General features: G+C 42.8%; 1 protein-coding gene across 4 annotated transcripts in view; it reads left to right on the top strand.

The window, feature by feature from the left end:
* The first annotated feature begins 1,592 nt into the window (after positions 1-1,592).
* Positions 1,593-18,928, top strand: part of ZNF182 (zinc finger protein 182) — a 32,015-nt gene continuing 14,679 nt past the window's right edge. Inside the window, exons 1-4 of one of the 4 annotated variants that reach the window (XM_032756830.2) lie at positions 1,593-1,699; positions 1,892-2,086; positions 2,970-3,023; positions 18,740-18,833. In XM_032756830.2, the coding sequence (XP_032612721.1) occupies positions 18,762-18,833 (72 nt within the window). In that variant the 5' untranslated portion in view covers positions 1,593-1,699; positions 1,892-2,086; positions 2,970-3,023; positions 18,740-18,761. Of the gene's footprint in view, positions 1,700-1,891; positions 2,087-2,964; positions 3,024-18,739; positions 18,834-18,928 lie in introns of those variants that run through there. The other 3 variants (XM_032756831.2, XM_032756833.2, XM_058441421.1) reach the window with 3 other exon arrangements.

Raw genomic sequence — 18,928 nt, 5'->3', positions numbered from 1 at the left:
TCTGTGGTGGGACCAGCCACCTGTCAGCTTCTCACTCTCCACCTAGCCACCTGCTGCTTAGGTTACTGTATGAGGAGGTCACACCTGTGGGGACTGATGGTAGAGGATACCCAGGACAGAGAGTGGGGGTCCTCGCTCTGCAGCAGCAAAGTTAGCCTCACATAGCTTGTGCATGCACACTGTAGGCCCTCGGATAGTTTCTGAGGGGCTGTATCACTGGCTCCTCTGCCCCTCAACTCCCACCAACCCTAAAGGATTTCCTCCTTTGTGTAGGTGTGTGTGTACAAGGTGGTTGGAGATGACGTTTAGGTGCCAGAAGGGGCAACACTGTGATGGGCCCTAAAGGACCAGCCCTTTCTATTTTCTACCTCCTAATGCATTGAGAGAGTGGATAAATTGTATACCCAGGAGGTGCTGATGTGTCAGGGAGCAACAGATGTGAGTTCCTTTTTTACTTTCTTTGTCTTGTCTACTGGGAAGCTCCATTCCTTTTGTTGTTGTTGTTGTTTGTTTGTTTTTTGTTTTTGAGATGGAGTCTCACTGTGTTCCCCAGGCTGGAGTGCAGTGGTGCGATCTTGGCTCACTGCAACCTCTGCCTCCCGAGTTCAAGCGATTCTCCTGCCTCAGCCTCCAGAGTAGCTGGGATCACAGACATGCTACCAAGCCCGGCTAATTTTTGGTGTTTTTAGTAGAGACGGGGTTTCACCATGTTGGCCAGACTGGTCTTGAACTCCTGACCTCAGGTGATCCGCCTACCTTGGCCTCCCAAAGTGCTGAGATTACAGGCGCGCGCCACCGCACCCAGCCCAATATATGTGTATTTTTAACGTTACTATATAATGCTAGATTGCGTCAGACTGGTCTTTACAAATCAGATCCTTCTTACGGTTTCCCATTATGTCCAGAATGAAATATGAGCTCCCTGGCCAAGGAGGCCCTACAGCACCTGGCCCCAGCCTACACCCCCTACACTCCCAACACACTGACACTGTCTACTCATCCAGAAAAAAGCAACCTGTTAGCCACCACTTAATACACCCCTTCACCCCCGGTGTGTGTGTTCCACGTTGCCGTTTATTTTTCAGCTTGTTTGTCTGCATACCGACCTACCGTCCTTCAAACGCTACAACGTAAACTCCCAGCCCTGGCCACTGAATGAAGCCAGTGGCTTTTCCCTACCTCCTACTCTTTGTGCACGCAGAGCAATTTACCCACGCACCCCGCCTTCCCGTTATTTTACACCTGCAACCCTGTTGCTGCCCTCCAAGTTCAAAGTGCGAAATTGCCGCCTGCTAGAATCTTTTCCTTAGTTGGGCACTTCCCCTCCCCGCCCTGCCGTAAGAAAATTGGTGTTTGAAGTCTTAGGAGTGCCGGCCTCTGCAGAACGAAGTAAACACTCGCTTTGCGACGCAGCCCCAGAAGCAAAAAGACACGGTGGGCGCGGCCATCTCGCCTGGAGCAGTGACGTCACCGGCAAGGCTACCTTCCCTCTGCGCCTGCGCTGCGGCCCCATGTTGACTATTGGCGGACGCGGGGGGGGGGGGGGCTCAAAGGCGCCACTGAGCGTGCGCAGAACCGACCGCTGCAGCCCTTTAGGCTGCGGTGCCAAAGAGTCGGTCCCGAAGCGGAAGTGCTTGTTGGGGCCAGGCTTTGTAACGGTCTCCTGAGCAGCGAGCAGAAAATCTGTTATCGAGAGAGAGTGAGGTTGAGGGGGCAAGTGCTAGGGGTCGTGGGCTGAGTGATGGGGAGTTCTGCGGGAGTTGGGGGTTGAGTGATGGGGGACCGAGAGGTCAGTGGACGAGGTTCTAGGGGCTCACTGGTGAACAAAGTTATGGGGGCTAAGCAGGATTAAATGAGGCTTATTAAACTTTGACTTTTACACATTTTCCAGCACAGTGACCTGCCCCTAAGGGTTCATGCGCATCCCTCAGACCCCTCTTTAGACGCGCCCCGCTTCTCCCTCTGCCCTCTCCCCTTGCCCAAGCCCCGAGGTGGGGGCCTGGTGTGAATGCTCCGGCCGAAGTGAACCTGCACCCCCGCACCCGAAGGCCTCTTTCCGGCTCCTGGGCAAGGCGGCCCCGGTGAGGTGAGCTTTTAGAAGGAAGGAGAGGCACCTGCGAGGTCTCACCTGACCCCGGGCCTCGCCCAGATTTGGGGGCCTGGGAGGAGGGGTAGGTGCGGGGTCTGAGGGAGATAGGGGTAAAATGTAATTGGGATAATAGTTTTAGAGTGTAGTTTTTTTGGCATTTAATAAATAACATTTGAATTATGGATTAATTCAGAAATAGAGGAAAAGAAAATCAAAAGGAACTAATTCTTCCCCCACACATTTAAATGTCCATTTTTAGACATTTTTGGTGTGTATAGGGGTATGCCTTTTAAACATTTAACATATAGCTTTAAAATGGATTCCCGCAGTTTTAAAACCTACTTTGTTTTCATATAAAAGTTTAATGTAATTCAGCTTAAGATTTTTTTGTACACCTTTTAAAAACGTTTGGTTGAGATACATATACCACAAGGTGCATAGATACTGTACAGTTCCATATAACGCTTTTAACAGCTTTGTAGCATTTTATCTTTTATATTTTGTTATTATTAATCCATTATGGGTCATAGAGGATCGTTTAAGTTTGGCATTATTAAAGTCAATGCTGAGACATGGGTACGTACAGAGAAATTATGATACATTATGATAAATTATTTCCTTAAGGAAAATACCTAGAAATACACTTTATGGGTCAGAACACAGTTTAATATACGTGTATATAAAACCTTTTGTGTTCAATGTTCACATGAAGAGTGAATAATACACAGATTGTTAAAATCACACGGTTGCCCAGACTCTTCCAGAGAGCAGTCTGATGGCCAGCTGATGTGAGGGGATTGCTAGGCAGCTAATTCTGGGCACTGAAAGTCTGTTGGGGTCTCCTCATCTGCTGTACTCTTCTCCACTTGTTCCAGCTCAGCCGTCACACGTCTCTGCTTTTTCCCAAGAAGAGCAGGAAATGGCCAAACCCCAGGTAAGTATGTTGTCTGTTTCTTCATTCCTCTATTTTACTGTGGATGTGACGAAATATGTGGAAATCCCTGCCATAAAATAGGAAAGTATTTGTAAATAAGGATTAGGATCAGGCAAAATAAGAGACAACAGATTAAGGCCAAGTTAGAATGTAGAGGTGTGCGGGACTCAGGGTGTAACAGATATTGATGTTGGGCTGTCAGTTTCTCTTTGAGCCTTCTGGTAGCCAAAGGGAAACATAACCAGTACCTTGGCTCACCTTACTCATCAGGAGAGAGCACACAGCCTTCATGGGAAGTCAAGGTTGCCTGGAATTGTGTTTAAAGGTATTTCTTTGCCGGGTCTTCATTTGGATAGTGCAGTTGCCCTCAACTACAGCCTGGTGACAAATGCTTTCCTGCAGATATGTGCTACAGCTTTCCTCAATGAGCTGGAGGCATCATGTCAAAATGTAACTTGGGAATGAAATCTCTTAGGGAACCTGCTTGTTTTTCCAATGATTTTCCTGAAGCAATTTTCTTAGTTGGACTTTGAATTATCTTTTGTCCAAGAGACAAAATTTTTTCAGATACCTGCAGCCCACCATATTTTTTCTTTCACTTTAAACATTTTTATTTTTTAAATTAACATACAGTGAAATTGATTTTTGTGTTAGATTGGTGTAACTAATCTATAGGATAGATAATAGTTTCATCACCCCAAAAAAACTCCTTCATGCTACTCTGTTAATAGTCATATCTTCCCCAACCTGTAACCTCAGGCAGCGGCAGGTCTGTTCTGTGTCACTATAGTTTTGTCTTTCCAAGAATGTCATATAAGTGAGGTGTCATGTAACCTTTTCTTTCTGAGATGATTGATTTACATGCAATTGAAAGAATAATACAGAGAAATCCTGTGTACTCTTTTCCTAGGTTCCCCCAATGATAACATCCTGCAAAAACCATAGTACAATATCAAAGTCAGGATGTTGACATTGATATGGTCGAGCCCCATCATCGCAAGGATCCCTCAAATTGTCCCTTATAGCCACAGCCACTGCCCTTCCTCCTCCATACCCATTCCTAAACTCTTGGCAGCTACAAATCTGTTTTCCGTTTTGGGAATTTTGTCATTTCAGGAATGTAATAGAAATGGATCGTATGGTATGTGACCTTTTGGGATTTTTTTGTTTGTTTGTTTCCACTCAGCACAATTCCCTGGAGATTCATCAAAGTTGTGTGTGTCAGTAGTTGTTTCTTTGTTATTGCTGAATAGTAGTCCATGGTATACATGTACCACAGTGTATTTATCCATTCACCTGTTGAAAGACATTTGGGTTATTTCCAGTTTTTGGCAATTATGCATAGAGCTACTTTAAACAATCATGCACAGGGTTTTGTGTGAACATAGGTTTTCATTTCTGTGGAGTAAATATTGGATTACTGGGTCATATGGTAAGTGTATGTTTAACTTTTTAGGAATCTGCCAAATTATTTTCTAGAGTAGTTGAACAATTTTTCATTTCTCCCAGCAATGTATGAGTTCCAATTTTTCCATATTTTTGTCAGTACTTGGTATTGTCAGTATTTTTTATGTAGTCATTTATCTCATAATGATTTTAATTTGCATTTCCTTAATGGTTAAAGATGTTAAGCATCTTTATATATGCTTATTTATTTTTTATCTATCCTCTTGATGAATGTCTGTTCAAAAGTTTCTGCCCATTTTTCAATTGGATTTTCTTGCTGTTGAGTTTTAAGAGTTCTTTATATATCCTTTATACAGGTCCTTTGTCAGATACATGGTTTGTAAATGTTTTCTCCAAGTGTATTGCTTGTCCTTTTCTTCTCATAACGTTGTTTGCAGAGCAAGAATTTTTAATTTGGAAAATTTCCAATTTATGAATCATTTATTTATGGGTAATGCCCTTGGTGTCATGACTAAGAATTTTGCCTAACACTAGGTCATGAAGATTTTCTCCTATTGTATAATTTTATAGTTTTAGATTTTACATTTAGATAGATGATTCCTTTTGCATTAATTTTTTTTTTTTTTTTGAGATGGAGTCTCACTCTGTTGCCCAGGCTAGAGTGCAGTGGCGCCATCTTGGCTCACTGCAACCTCCACCTCCTGGGTTCAAGTGATTCTCGTGCCTCAGCCTCCCGAGTAGCTGGGACTACAGGCAAGTGCCACCACACCCGGCTAATTTTTATATTCTTAGTAGAGACAGGGTTTCACCATGTTGGCCAGGCTGGTCTTGAACTCCTGACCTCAGGTGATCCACCCACCTCGGCCTCCCAAAGTGGTGGGATTACAGGCGTGAGCCACTGCGCCCAGCCCTTTTGCATTAATTTTTGTATAAGGTATGGGGATTAGGTCAGGTTTCATCAGTTTGCATATGGATTTCTAATTGTTCTAACCCCAATTGTTGAGAATTTTTTTTTTGCTTTATTATTTTATTATTTAATGTTTTAATTTTTTTTGGGATGGAGTCTTGCTGTATCACCCAGGCTGGAGTGCAGTGGTGCGATTTCGGCTCACTGCAACCTCCGGCTCCCAGGTTCAAGCAGTTCCCCTGCCTTAGCCTCCTGAGTAGCTGGGACTACAGGCATGTGCCACCACGCCTGGCTAATTTTTGTATTTTTAGTAGAGACGGGGTTTCACCATGTTGGGCAGGCTGGTCTCGAACCGCTGACCTTAGGCGATCTGCCTGCCTCAGCCTCCCAAAGTGCTAGGATTACAGGCGTGAGCCACTGTGCCCAGCCTTATTATTTTAAATTGACACATAATAATTATACATATTTATAGGGTATACTGGGATGTTTTGGTAAATGTCTACAATGTGTAATGATCAAATCAAGATAATTAGCATATCCATCTCAAACATTTATTTCTTAGTATTGAGAACATTCAAAAATTTCTAGCTATTTGAAAATATACACTAAATTGTTGTTAATTATGGTCACCCTACAGTGCTGTAGAATTCTAGAACTTATTCCTCCTATCCAGCTGTACTTCTGTATCTGTTAACCAACCTTTGGCTACCCACTCCCCAACCCTTCCCTGCCTCTAGTAACCACTAGTCTTCTATGAGAACAACTCTACTTGTATGAGAAGAATTTTTTAAGCTTCTGCATATGAGTGAGCACATGCGGTATTTATCTTTCTGTACGTGGCTTATTTTACTTAGGATAATGTCCCCCATGTTCATCCATTGTTGCAAATGGCAGAATTTCCTTCTTTATTTTATTTTTTTTGAGACAGAGTCTTGCTTTGTCGCCCAGGCTGCTTGGCTCACTGCAACTTCCGCCTCCCAGGTTCAAGTGATTCTCCTGCCCCAGCCTGCTGAGTAGTTGGGATTACAGGCACCTGCCACCACGCCCGGCTAATTTTTGTATTTTTAGTAGAGACAGGGTTTCACCATGTTGGCCAGACTGGTCTTGAACTCCTGACCTCAGGTGATCTGCCTGCCTTGGCCTCCCTAAGTGCTGGGACTATAGGCGTGAGCCACCGCTCCTGGCCTGAATTTCCTTCTTTTTAAAGGCTGAATGATATTCCATTGTATATATATGCCACATTTTCTTTATCTGTTCATCCACTGATGGAAACTGAGGTTGATTCCATAACTTGACTTTTGCAAATAATGCTGCAATAAACATGGGACTATAGATATCTCCTTGACATACTAATTTCAGATCCTTTGTATGTATACCCAGGAGTGATATTACTGGATCATATGGTGATTCTTTTTTCTTTTTTTTTTTTTTGAGACGGAGTCTCGCTCTGTCACTTAGGAGTATAGTGGTGTGATCTCGGCTCACTGCAACCTCTGCCTCCCGGGTTCAAGCAATTCTCCTGCCTCAGCCTCCCAAGTAGTTGGGATTACAGGCGCCCGCCACCACGCCCAGCTAATTTTTTTGTATTTTTAGTAGAGACAGAGCTTCGCCATGTTGGGCAGGCTGGTCCTGAACTCCTGACCTCAGGTGATCCACCCGCCTCGGCCTCCCAAAGTGCTGGGATCACAGGCGTGAGCCACCACACCCGGCCTCCTCTAAGCACATCTTTAGCTGCATCCCATAAATTTTCATATGTTGTATTTTCATTTTTGTTCAGTTTGAAGTATTTTCTAATTTTCTTTGAGACTTCCTCTTTGACCAATATATTATTTAGAAGAATGACGTTTAATTTTCAAGTACCTAGGGATTTTCCTGTTATCTATTACTATAAAAAAATTCATTATAGTCTAAGAACATATTATACTTTGCATGATTTCAGTTCTTTTACACTTGTTAAATTTGGTTTTCTGACTCATGATATGGCCTTTCTTGGTGAATGTTCCATGTGCATTTGAAAAGAATGTATATAAAAAATTAGCCAGGCATGGTGGCACGTGCCTGTAGTCCCAGCTACTCGGGAGGCTGAGGCAGGAGAATTGCTTGAACACAGGAGGCGGAGGTTGCAGTGAGCCAAGATCACGCCATTGATTGCACTCTAGCCTGGGTGACAGAGCGAGACTCTGTCTCAAAAAAAAAAAAAAAAAAAGAGAGAGAGAGAGAAAAGAAAAGAATGTATATTCTGTTGTTTTATAGTGGAGTGTTTTGTGTATCTCAATTGCATACAGTTGGTTGATGGTGTTTAGTTCTATATTCTTGCTGATTTTCTGTCTACTGGTTCTATCAGTTACTGAGAAAAGAGTATTGAGTATACAGTTATTATTGCAGATTTGCCTGTTTCTCCTATCAGTTGTATTAGTTTCCCTTCATATATTTTGAAGCTCTGTTGCTAGATGCATACACTTTTAGGAGTGTTATGTCTTTTTGGTGAATTAATTAATTTTTTTTTTTGAGATGGAGTCTTGCTCTGTCACCCAGGCTGGAGCGTAGTGCTGCAATCTTGGCTCACGGCAGCCTCCCCCTCCCGGTTTCAAGCGATTCTCCTGCCTCAGCTTCCTAAGTAGCTGGGATTACATGCGCCCACCACCATGCCCAGCTAATTTTTGTATTTTAGTAGAGACGGGGTTTTGCCATGTTGGCCAGGCTGGTCTTGAACTCCTGGCCTCAAGTGATCTGCCCACCTCGGCCTCCCAAAGTACTGGGCTTACAAGTGTGAGCCACTGTGCCCGGCCGGTGAATTTTTTTATCCTTATGTCGTTCATTATCCTGGATGAGTTTTGGCTCTGAAGTCTACTTTGGCTGTTATTAAATATGGTCACTCCAGTCTTCTTTGGTTGGTATTTCAATGGTTTACTTTTTTCCAATCCTTCCTGTATTATTATATTTGAAGTATGTTGTGTTTTTTTTGTTTGTTTGCTTGTTTGCTTTTTAGCAGGATCTCCCTCTCTAACCCAGGCTGGAGTGCAGTGGCATGATCTCAGCTCGCTGTAGCCTTGACCTCCTGGGTTTAAGTGATCCTCCTACCTCAACCTCCCAAGTAGCTGGGCCCACAGGCACACACCACCACGACTGGCTAATTTTTTGTAGAGATGGGGTTTTGCCATGTCTCCCAGGCTGGTCTCGAACTTCTGAGCTCAGGTGATTCGCCTACCTCGACCTCCCAAACTGCTGGGATTACAGGCATCAGCCACCGTGCCTGGCCAGTATATTCTTTTAGACAGCATGTAGCTGGGTATATTAGTCTGTGCGGGCTGCCATAACAAAGTACCACAGATTGGGTGGGTTAAACAACAGAAATTAATTTTCTCACGGTTCCAGAAGCTGGGAAGTCCCAGATTAAGGTACTGACTGATTTGGTTTTAGCCTCGGGCACTCTTTCTGGCTTGCAGATGGCCACCTTGTTGCTGTGTCCTCACAAGACCTTTCCTCTGCTCACACACACAGAGCAAGCTCTGATGTCCATTTCTCTTATATGTACGCCAGTTCTGCTGGGTTAGGGCCCCACCCTTATGACCTCATTTAACCTTAATTGCCTTTATAAAGGCCCAGTCTCTAAATAGAGTCACATTGCAGGTTGGGGCTTCAATGTATGAATTTGTGGGGTGGGAGTACAATTCAGTCCATAACAGTTGGGTAATATTTTTTTAATCCATTTTGAAAACTTCTTCCTTTTAATTGGTACATTCAGTCCATTGACATTTAATGTAATTATTGATACTCTTGGATTTAGGTATTTACCACTTTATTATTTGTTTTCTGGTTTTTCTCCCTTTTTATTCCTCTGTTTCTCATTTTCTGCCTTCTTTTGGGTTATTTGAACATTTTCTTAGATTACATTTTTATTTGTCTATTGTGTTTTTTAACTATATCTATTTACAGAGTTACATAGTTTTTTTTTGGTGGTTGCCCTGCAAATTACCATATATATTTAAGTTTACACAACATGCTTAGCATCAATATTTTACCTCTTTAAATGGAGTGTGTGAACCTTACCATCTTATAAGTCCCTTTTCCCTTTCCCCTTTATGTTTTTGTTGTCTTATGTATTAATATTACTTTCACAAACATTGAAAATTCTACCAGAAAATGTTATTTCTCTTCCAACTGTCAAATGTATTTTAAAGAACTCAAGGATAATCTATTCTATTTACCTAGATTTTTACCACTTTGATATTCTTCCTTCATTGTTCACAGTCTTAAGTTTTCTTCTGATATCAATTGCCTGTTATGAAGAACTGCCTTTGGCAGTCATTTCAGAGCAAGTCTGCTGGCAACATAGTCTTGGTTTTCCTTCCTTGAGAATGTCTTCTTTCACCTTCATTTCTGAAGGAGATTTTTACTGCATATAGATTTTTCAGTGGACTGTTGTTTTCTTTTGGAACTTTCACAATGCTGTTCCACTTCTTCTGCACGCCCTGGTTTCTCATGAGAAATTCACAGTCATTTAAATAGTTGTTCTCCTGTAAATAATATGTTGTTTTTCACTTGTCCTTAGTTTTCAGCAGTTTGGTGACGATGTGTCTGAATGTGGATTTCTTTGGGGTTATCCTGTTTTGGACTTGCTGAGCCTCTTGAACATACAGATTTTTGTCTTTTGCCAAATTTGGGCAAGTGTTCAGGAATTATTTCTTCCAGATATTTTTCTGTACTATCCTCTTTCTCCTCTCCTTCTGGAACTCTGATGGCATGAATTTTGAACCTTTTGGTATTGTCCCACAGGTCCCAGAATCTGTTCATGTTTCTGCAGTGTTTTTTCTATTTTTGGGATTAGGTAATTTTTACTGGTTTACCTTGAAGTTTACTTGCTCTTTTCTCTGATATCTCTGTTGTGTTGGGTCCATCAATTGGGGATTTATTTCAGTTATTATCTTTTTCAGTTTCAAAATTTTCATTTGGTTCTTTTTTTTTAGTTTTGAGACAGCATCTCGCTATGTTGCCCAGGCTGGAGTACAGTAGTGCGATCTCAGCTCACAGCAACCTCTGCCTCCTGGGTTCAAGCGATTCTTCTGCCTCAGTCTCCCAAGTAGCTAGGACTACAGGCGCGTGCCACCACGCCTGGCTAATTTTTGTATTTTTAGTAGAAACGAGGTTTCCCCATATTGGCCAGCCTGGTCTTGAACTCCTGACCTCATGATCCTCCCATCTCAGCCTCCCGGCTGGTTCTTCTTTGTATCTTCTGTTTCTTTGGTGAAACTTTCTATTTTTTTGTTGGTTCCCAGAGTGTTTGCCCTTACTTCTTGGGGTGTTTTTATAATAGCTACTTTAAATACTTTCTCAAATAATTCCAACGTCTGTGTAATCTCAGTGATGGTGTCTGTTGATTGTTTTCTGTCATGTGAGTTGAGATTTGATTGGTTCTTTGTGTACCATGTAATTTTGGATCCTGTCCTGGACATTTTGAAGATGATGTTATAAGTTGGGGTTATGTTTAAATCCTGAGGAGAAAGTTGATGTTTTTGTTTGTGATAGGCAGTCAGCCTGGTTGAGTTCAGCCTGCAAGTTCTCATCAACCTTCTGTGGTTTGTGGTTTCAATGTCAGTTCAGTTTTCAAACCTATGCAGTGCCATTCAGACCTGTCCTGTCTGTGTGCAACCCTGTGGCCATTCTGGGACCTAGGCAGGCAGTGGTTTGTCCCTTAGTTCAGTTCTCAAAGTGTTCGCTTTTCTGTTTAGGATTGGATCCATCCATGCACAGCTTGAGGATGAGCCCGGGAGTGGATAAATGATTTTATGGGGTGAGCTCCTCCTCTCCACGATTTCCTGTGTACTTTTTGGTTCTCTGTGGCCCTCCTTGTCCGTTCTCCTGACAGAAAACTGAGACTCCACTTACTGCGCTATGCTGCACACTTCCCCCAACTGTGCCCGGTTCTTTTTACCACTCCAAGCCAGGTCCAGAGGGCTGCTTCTTGAGCTCTCCCTCTCTGCGTCTCAGTGCTCTCTTCTTGGTTTGATAATGCCTTGATCCTGGGCCAGGAGATACCAGATAATAAGTGGCAAACTCACAGTCTATTTAGTGGTACTTTAAATTCTGATGTTTTCCCATAATCTACCTGCTCCTTTTTTTTTTTTTTTAACTTTTCAGAGGCATCAAACTGCTAGTTCATGCATTCTGTCCAAGTTTTGTTTTGTTTTGTTTGAGATGGAGTCTCACTGTGTTGCCTAGGCTGGAGTGCAGTGGCGTAGTCTTGGTTCAATGCAACCTCCGCCTCCCAGGTTCAAGCGATTCTCCTACTTCAGCCTCCCAGGTAGCTAGGATTACAGGTGCCTGCCACCACACCTGACTAATTTTTGTATTTTTAGTAGAGACGAGGTTTCACCATGTTGGGCAGGCTGGTCTCTAAGTCCTGACCTCAGGTGATCTGCCCGCCTCAGCCACCCAAAGTGCTGGGAATACAGGTGTGAGCCACCACGCCTGGCCTTTGTCCAAGTTCTATACTTGTATTCAGTGGGAAAGACAGGGTAGAATGTGCTTCCTCCACCTTCCTTGTGCCATCCTGCACTGCCCATGGGACCAAGATCTTGGGTATGTACCTGTGTGCTCCAGCTGCCTAGCACCAGCCAGAAGGCACTGTACCAAACCTGTCTGCCATCTCAGCTGCTTTTTACCACCATCACTGTGGGCCTTTGACAAACCATAGTTTCCATACTGCTGAACTGCCAGGCAGATTCTGCAAGCAGTTCGAAGGTTGACTGTGCGCTCACATATCTTTTTATTGTAGTTTCATTGTGGGATTTTTTTCTCTTATGCTGGTCTTTTTTTTTTTTTTTTTTTTTTTTTTGAGATGGAGTCTTACTCTGTTGCCAGGCTGGAGTACAGCGGCACGATCTTGGCTCACTGCAACTTCTGCCTCCTGGGTTCAAGTGATTCTACTGCCTCAGCCTCCCGAGTAGCTGGGACTACAGGCGCACACCACCACACCCAGCTAATTTTTTTGTACTTTTAGTAGAGATGGGGTTTCACCATGTTGGCCAGGATGGTCTCGATCTCTTGACCCTGTGATCTGCCCACCTCAGCTTCCCAAAGTGCTGGGATTACAGGCATGAGCCACCGCGCCCGGCCTCTTCTGCTGGTCTTGTAAAAGAAATGGAACTCTTTCTCATTGCAGATGGAACAGTTGCACACAAACCACTCAGGAATCTAAAAAAGATGTGAATATAAAAAGGCACGATTGGCCAGGCACAGTGGCTCACGCCTATAATCCCAGCACTTTGGGAGGCCGAGGCAGGTGGATCACCTGAGGTCAGGAGTTCAAGACCAGCCTGGCCAACATGGCGAAACCCTGTCTCTACTAAGAATACAAAAATTAGCTAGGTGTGGTGGCAGGTGCCTGTAATTTCAGCTACTCAGGAGGCTGAGGCAGGAGAATTGCTTGAACCCAGGAGGCGGAGGTTGCAGTGCACAGAGATCGCACCACTGCATTCCAGCCTGGGCAACAGAGCGAGACTCCATCTTACACACACAAAAAAGTATGATTGGTTAAATCACCCTCTGGAGAGAAGGGGACTCATCTTCACAGTTTGCTAAATGTCCCTAGGGAAGTTTGTCTCTCATTCTTTCTCTTTCCACCCCTTCCTCTGATTCCCTTTCTCCTCCCTATGTATTTATATCAAATTGGTCATTTTTCTGCTCTGTTGTTCCTGGTTCTTTCTTGGTGCTTTGAGATTCATTCTTTTATCACTTCCCTTGTGTTAGAAGAACTTCCTTTAGGCATTTTCTTAAGAGTAGGTCTGCCAGAGACAAATTCTTTCAGTTTTCCTTCACCTGAGAATGTCTTAATTTCCCCTTCATTCCTGAAGGATAACTTTGCCAGATATAGAATTGGTGGTAGACAGTCCCTTTTTGTTAGCACTTGAAAAATATTATGCCACTTTTTTCTAGCCTCCATGGTTTTTGTTGAGAAATCTGCTATCATTCAAATTTTTTGTTGTTGTTGTTGTTGTTTTGTTTTGATTTTTTACCTATAGGTAATGCATTGTTTTTCTGTGGTTGCTTTCCAAATTTTTTCTGTTTCTGTAGTTTTCAGAAGCTTAATTTTGCCATGTCTTGGCATGAATTATGGATTTGGTCAGCTTCTTGAATCTAGGTTTATGTCTTCTGCCAAATTTGAGAAGTTTTCAGGTATTATTTCTTCAAATACTCTTGTTACCGCCTTCTGTTTCTCCTCATCTCCTTCTGGAATGGCAATGATATGAATTTGGATCTTCTGTTATAGTCCCATGTATCCCTGAGATTCTATTCATTTTTTTTTTCAGTTTTCTTTTTCTTGTTTTTCAGATTGAGTAAATTCTATTGATCTTTTCTCAGGTTCACTAATTCTGTCCTTTGTCATCGCCACTAAACTATTGACCTCATTCAGTGAGTTTTTATTTGCTTGTTGTATTTTTTAGTTCTATAATCTCCATTTTGTTCTCTGTTTTACAACTTCTGTTTCTTTGCTGAGATTTTGTTTTTATCTCAGAAGAACTTGTAATCATGGGAGCATTTTTGTGTTGGTTGCTTTAAATCTTTGTAAATTGTTACTGGGCTGAATTGTGTCCTCCTCAAATTCCTATATAGGTACCAGAATTAGTGCAGAACCTTCAAGTTAAGGGCTCATTCCCACAAGACTACCTCCACTTCAGATGCCAGCCACGAGTGGGGTGCCCAGGCTACCTGTGTTTCTGCCTGGTCGACTACAAATTCAGAGATTCTCATGTACCCTTCAGGTTCAGTAATTTGTTAGAACAACTCACAGAACTCAGGAAAGCACTTATGATTATTAGTTTATTATGATGGATACAACTCAGGAACAATCAAATGGAAGAGTTCTACAGAGCAAGGCATGGGAGGGTACAGAGTTTCCTTCCGTGCCCTCTCTGGGTGTGCCGCCCTCCCAACACAGTGTGTTCACTGAACCAGAAGCTCCCTAACCCTGCCATTGAGAGGTTTCTATGGCAGTTCCATAACATGGGCATGATTGATTAAATCATTGGGCATTGGTGATTAACTTAGTCTGTAGCCCCTGTCCCCTCTCTAGAGGTCTGGGCGTGGGCCTGAAAGTTCTAACCTTCTAATAATGTGCTTGGCTTTAAATTCTAACCGCATCCTGATGGGGCTCCAGGGAATGTGGTTGTGGGTGTTTACAAATGTGCCTTTCAGAGAATTCTTCTTTATTCTCGTGAGCAGCTTAGTGCCTGTGTCTGACCCATGACCAGGTGTCCCTCTCCCAGGAAACCTGTTTATTCTGGCAGACACCCTTGTGGCTCTTGTCTGATCTGGGTCAAGCTTATTCCTACCAAGATAGCCACTATCTAGGAGAGCCGTGACTGGGAGAGAAGTTAGGTTTGGGTGTGTGGGGTAGGTGAGACACAGAGGAGGCAACTCAACAGAACACGGAAAGTCAAGGAGGTAGCACATTCCTTACAGGTCCAGACGGAAGAGGGCAGCACACGTCACAGGGCCAACGGGACACAGAGAGCTGACCATGACACATGTGCTCAGCCAGCGAGTGGGGACAGAGAGGGGCACGGGGGGACAGACCTGTGGGGTGAAGCCTTTTCATGGAGAGTTTTAACTGATGGATTTAGAGCAAGCAGGCTCAAGTTCCATGGAGTCACGCTGTGACTGGAAGGTGGTCACTGCGGCATATCTGTGCAGTCCATGTGGGGTGTGGGGATCAGAGGGGCGAGTCAAGTGGGTTGTGTCTAGCTGTCCCCTAGGGAGGTGGTCACCAGTAGGTGGTTGTATAAGGCTGATATCTGAGTCGACCATGTTTAGGAACAGGGAGGAGGTGGAGGACTGGAGACTGTCAAGGGTGACTGAGTCCTGCTTCTTGTACGAGAAAGTCCAGCTTACATTCAAAGTGGATGCCAAAGCAACATAAAATTCCAGGAATTCACTACACAGGGGATAAACAGTGCTTCTTTGGCTGGGTGCCTGTTGTGTCCAGATTTTCCCCTGCTGCATCTGTATGGTGTCTGTTCTCTGGGTGAGAGAGCCGATTCTTTGGCCAGCAGGGATGAAGAGCATTTCCTGGCTGGGTGCTTGTTGTGTGGGGATCCCCCTGCCATCCTACCTGACTGCCAGGTGTCTTGAAGTGGAGAGGGAGTGTCTACATAGGGGAAGGAAGTCTCAGGCTTAGTGGAGAAGAAGCACTTCTGGTGGCTGCTTATTGTCAGCAAGACTCCAGATTAATCTCCTTCATAAGATGTCCTGCTACTGTTTAAGTCCTTGGGTCCCTAACCTGTGTGCTTTCCACTTTCCTCCTTTCAGAGTCCTCTTTTGGTTGTCTCTTGCATCACTTTCAGGGTTTATAGTTGTACTTATTGGGGAAGAGCAGGGAAAGAGGAGTCTCTGCCATCATGTCAGGACTAGAAGTCTACCATTTCTATCTAATCCATTTATTTGAAACAAGGAAGGCTTGTAAGTATACAGTTTGCCACCTCGTGGTTTTCACTCAGTGTGGTAATTTAACAAATACTTATCAAATGAGTAACCAAAGTGTGGTCACCCTTTCCTTCTTAACAGTTGCAGAAGATTATTGTATTAGTCATTTCAGGCTGCCATTACAAAATACCAGAGATTGGGTGGTTTAAACAACAGAAATCTGTGTTCTCACAGCTGTGGAGGCTGAAAGTCCAGGATCAAGGCACCAGTAGGGTTGGCTTCTGGTGAGGCTGCTCTTCCTGGCTTGCTGAGGGCTGTCTTCTTGCTGTGGCCTCACATGGCCTTTCTTCTTTGGGTGCAGGGAGAGAGAGAGGGAGCTCTGGTGTCTTTTTCTCTTATAAGGACACCAGTCCTCTTGGATGAGGAACCTACCCTTATGGCCTTATTTAACCTTAATTACCTCCTTAAAGGCTCTCCCTCTACATATAGTCACGTTGGGGGTTGGGACTTCAACATATGAATTTTGGGGGGGACATAATTCAACCCATAACAATTATAATTCAAGCATAAACCATCATTTTTCTTATATTTGTTCCCTTATTGATAGAATTTTGGGTTGCTTCCACTTTTGTTTTATCACAGAGTTAGGAAGGGAATGAATGTACATGTCTGTATTCTTGTGGAGACATTTCTGTAGGACAGATTCCTATAACTGGAATTTCCGAAATGAAGAAATTGTTTTAATTTTTAAGAGGACTTGCCAAATTATCTTCTAAAAAGGCTTAACAAGGTCATGCTGTCACCAAGAGTGCAACAGAATGCTTGTTTCTGAATATTGTCCCCACAAGCATATATTATCAGTGTTTTTATACCTTGCCAATTATATAATTGATGGATGATTGCTCATTTTCATTTATTTATTAATGAGGTTGACCAAATTTACACATGTGCTAGCCATTTCCTGTAGAGAAGTTGCGAGAATAGTTCAATGAATAAATATATAGCTTTCATCTAGATTCACCAATTTTTGACCTTTTCCCACATTTATTTTTACTTTATTTCTGTATGTATATGTGTATGTGTGTGTCTGCGTAAACACATATGTATGCATTTATTTTGGGGGTGACAGTTTGATAGTTAATGGCAGACACAATAGCATAATGACAGCTTACTCCTGCTAGCCACTTCAGATAGTCTTTATGTTAGTCATCACTGTGCAGACCCTAATGGGGCTGTATGTTGAGCCCTGTGTAGCCCAGTACCTTTCCATTAATTTTTTAGTGAGAAGCCCATCAGTCTCTTAGCGACCCCGTTATTGACTAACCAGACCCAGATTTTTGGAGGAAGGCTCTTGCCCAGATTATTTAGGGGAGGGTGCCTGATTTGTATTTTTATTGATATTATAGATATCAACAAAAATATATTAGTAGACGTTGGTGATTAATTTTTGTTATTTCATCAGTAGCTGTTTTTTTTAATGCCTGAGAATTTGTCAGCTATGATTTGGATTTTGTTGTGGACTAGTTGACCTGACCTCCTGATGAAGGCTACTCTGGCTCAATAATCAGCAGGAGTGGCATGAACAAACCTAGAAATTTGAATTAATGATCATCATTCTCCAATGAAGGTGCCTGGCCTAGGAATACAGATATTTGTAAGAGTGGGGCTGGCCAGTCTCTTTAGAGACTGTAACGTCTTGGCTATATATTCCAAGTCTGATGTGGGGGCAGATTTCTCCTACAAAGCCTGACAGCTGAAGTCTTTGTAATTGTCATTGGTCAGGCCTTAATAATTAAAAATCACACATAGAGTTTTAGCCAGGAGCTGGACTCCTCAATTTCTTAAGAGCAAGGACATTCTCCTATATCATTAAATTACACTGAACACACTCAGAAAGTTAACATTGATATAATACTATTATGCAGTGTATATTCTTTATATTTTAATCTGGAAGACTTCCTCAGCATTTCTTTGTTTTTCATGTCTGTGACATTTTTAAAGCACATAGGCCATCCGTATTGTAGAACGTCCCTCACTCTAGGTTTGTCTGATGTTTCCTCATGGTTTGATTGAGGTCATGCATTTCTGGCAGGAAAAAAATGTAAGTGATGTGTCCTTGTATCACATCAGGGGCATATGATGTCAATTTGCCTTTTTTTTTTTCTTTTTTGAGACGAAGTCTCACTCTGTTGCCTAGGCTGGAGTGCAGTGGCGCCATCTCAGCTCACTGCAACCTCCACCTCCCGGATTCAGGAGATTCTTGTGCCTTAGCCTCCCAAGTAACTGGGATTACAGGTGTGCACCACTGTGCCTGGCTAATTTTTGTATTTTTAGTAGAGATGGGGTTTCACTATGTTGGCCAGGCTGGTCTTGAACTCCTGGCCTCAAGTGATCTGCCCATCTCGGTCTCCCAAAGTGCTGGGATTACAGGTGTGAGCCACCACACCCAGCCCAACTTGTCTCATTTTTTATGATATTAACTTTGATCACTTGTTTCTCTCACTAGCCACGTTTCTCTGCCATAACATTACTATTTTTCCTTTGTAATTAATAATTAATTTGTGGATGATACTTTGAGGCTACATAATTGTCCCATTCTTCATCAAACTTTTCACCGATTAGTATTATTATCCATTGATTAATCTTGCCTGAATCAGTTATTGTGATGGGTGCCAAATGACAATTTTCTAACTCTTATTATTTCTTCTGTATTTATTGTCATTTTACTATGAAGCAGACCTTCTTTATCTCCTTTATTTATTTATAATCTGGAATAGAAAATTTTTATTTTTATGCGTTTTTATTTTAGTCAGTGAATATTACTGTCATTATTTATTTCGATGCTCAGTTGTCCCTGAGTTGGCCAGTGAGAGTCCCTTTAAGCTGGCTTTTGTGTCATTTTGAGACATCCCTATAATTTTCTGAACATTTTCTTTAGAAAAAAAAAGTTATAAAGAAAAGTGGTTTATTTGGCTCACAGTCCTGCAAGCTGTACAAGAAGCATGACACCAGCATCTGCATCTGGTGAGGCCTCAGGAAGCTTCTACTCATGGCAGAAGGCAAAGAGGGAACAGGTATGTCACATGGCAAGAGTGGGAGCAAGAGTGGGGGAGGGAGGCACCAGACTCTTTAACAACCAGATCTCATCTGAACAAATAGAGTGAAAAGT

Source organism: Hylobates moloch, unplaced genomic scaffold (genome assembly GCF_009828535.3).
Source record: "Hylobates moloch isolate HMO894 unplaced genomic scaffold, HMol_V3 SCAFFOLD_7, whole genome shotgun sequence".
Lineage (NCBI taxonomy): Eukaryota > Metazoa > Chordata > Mammalia > Primates > Hylobatidae > Hylobates > Hylobates moloch.
This window is presented reverse-complemented; position numbering and strand designations above follow the sequence as displayed.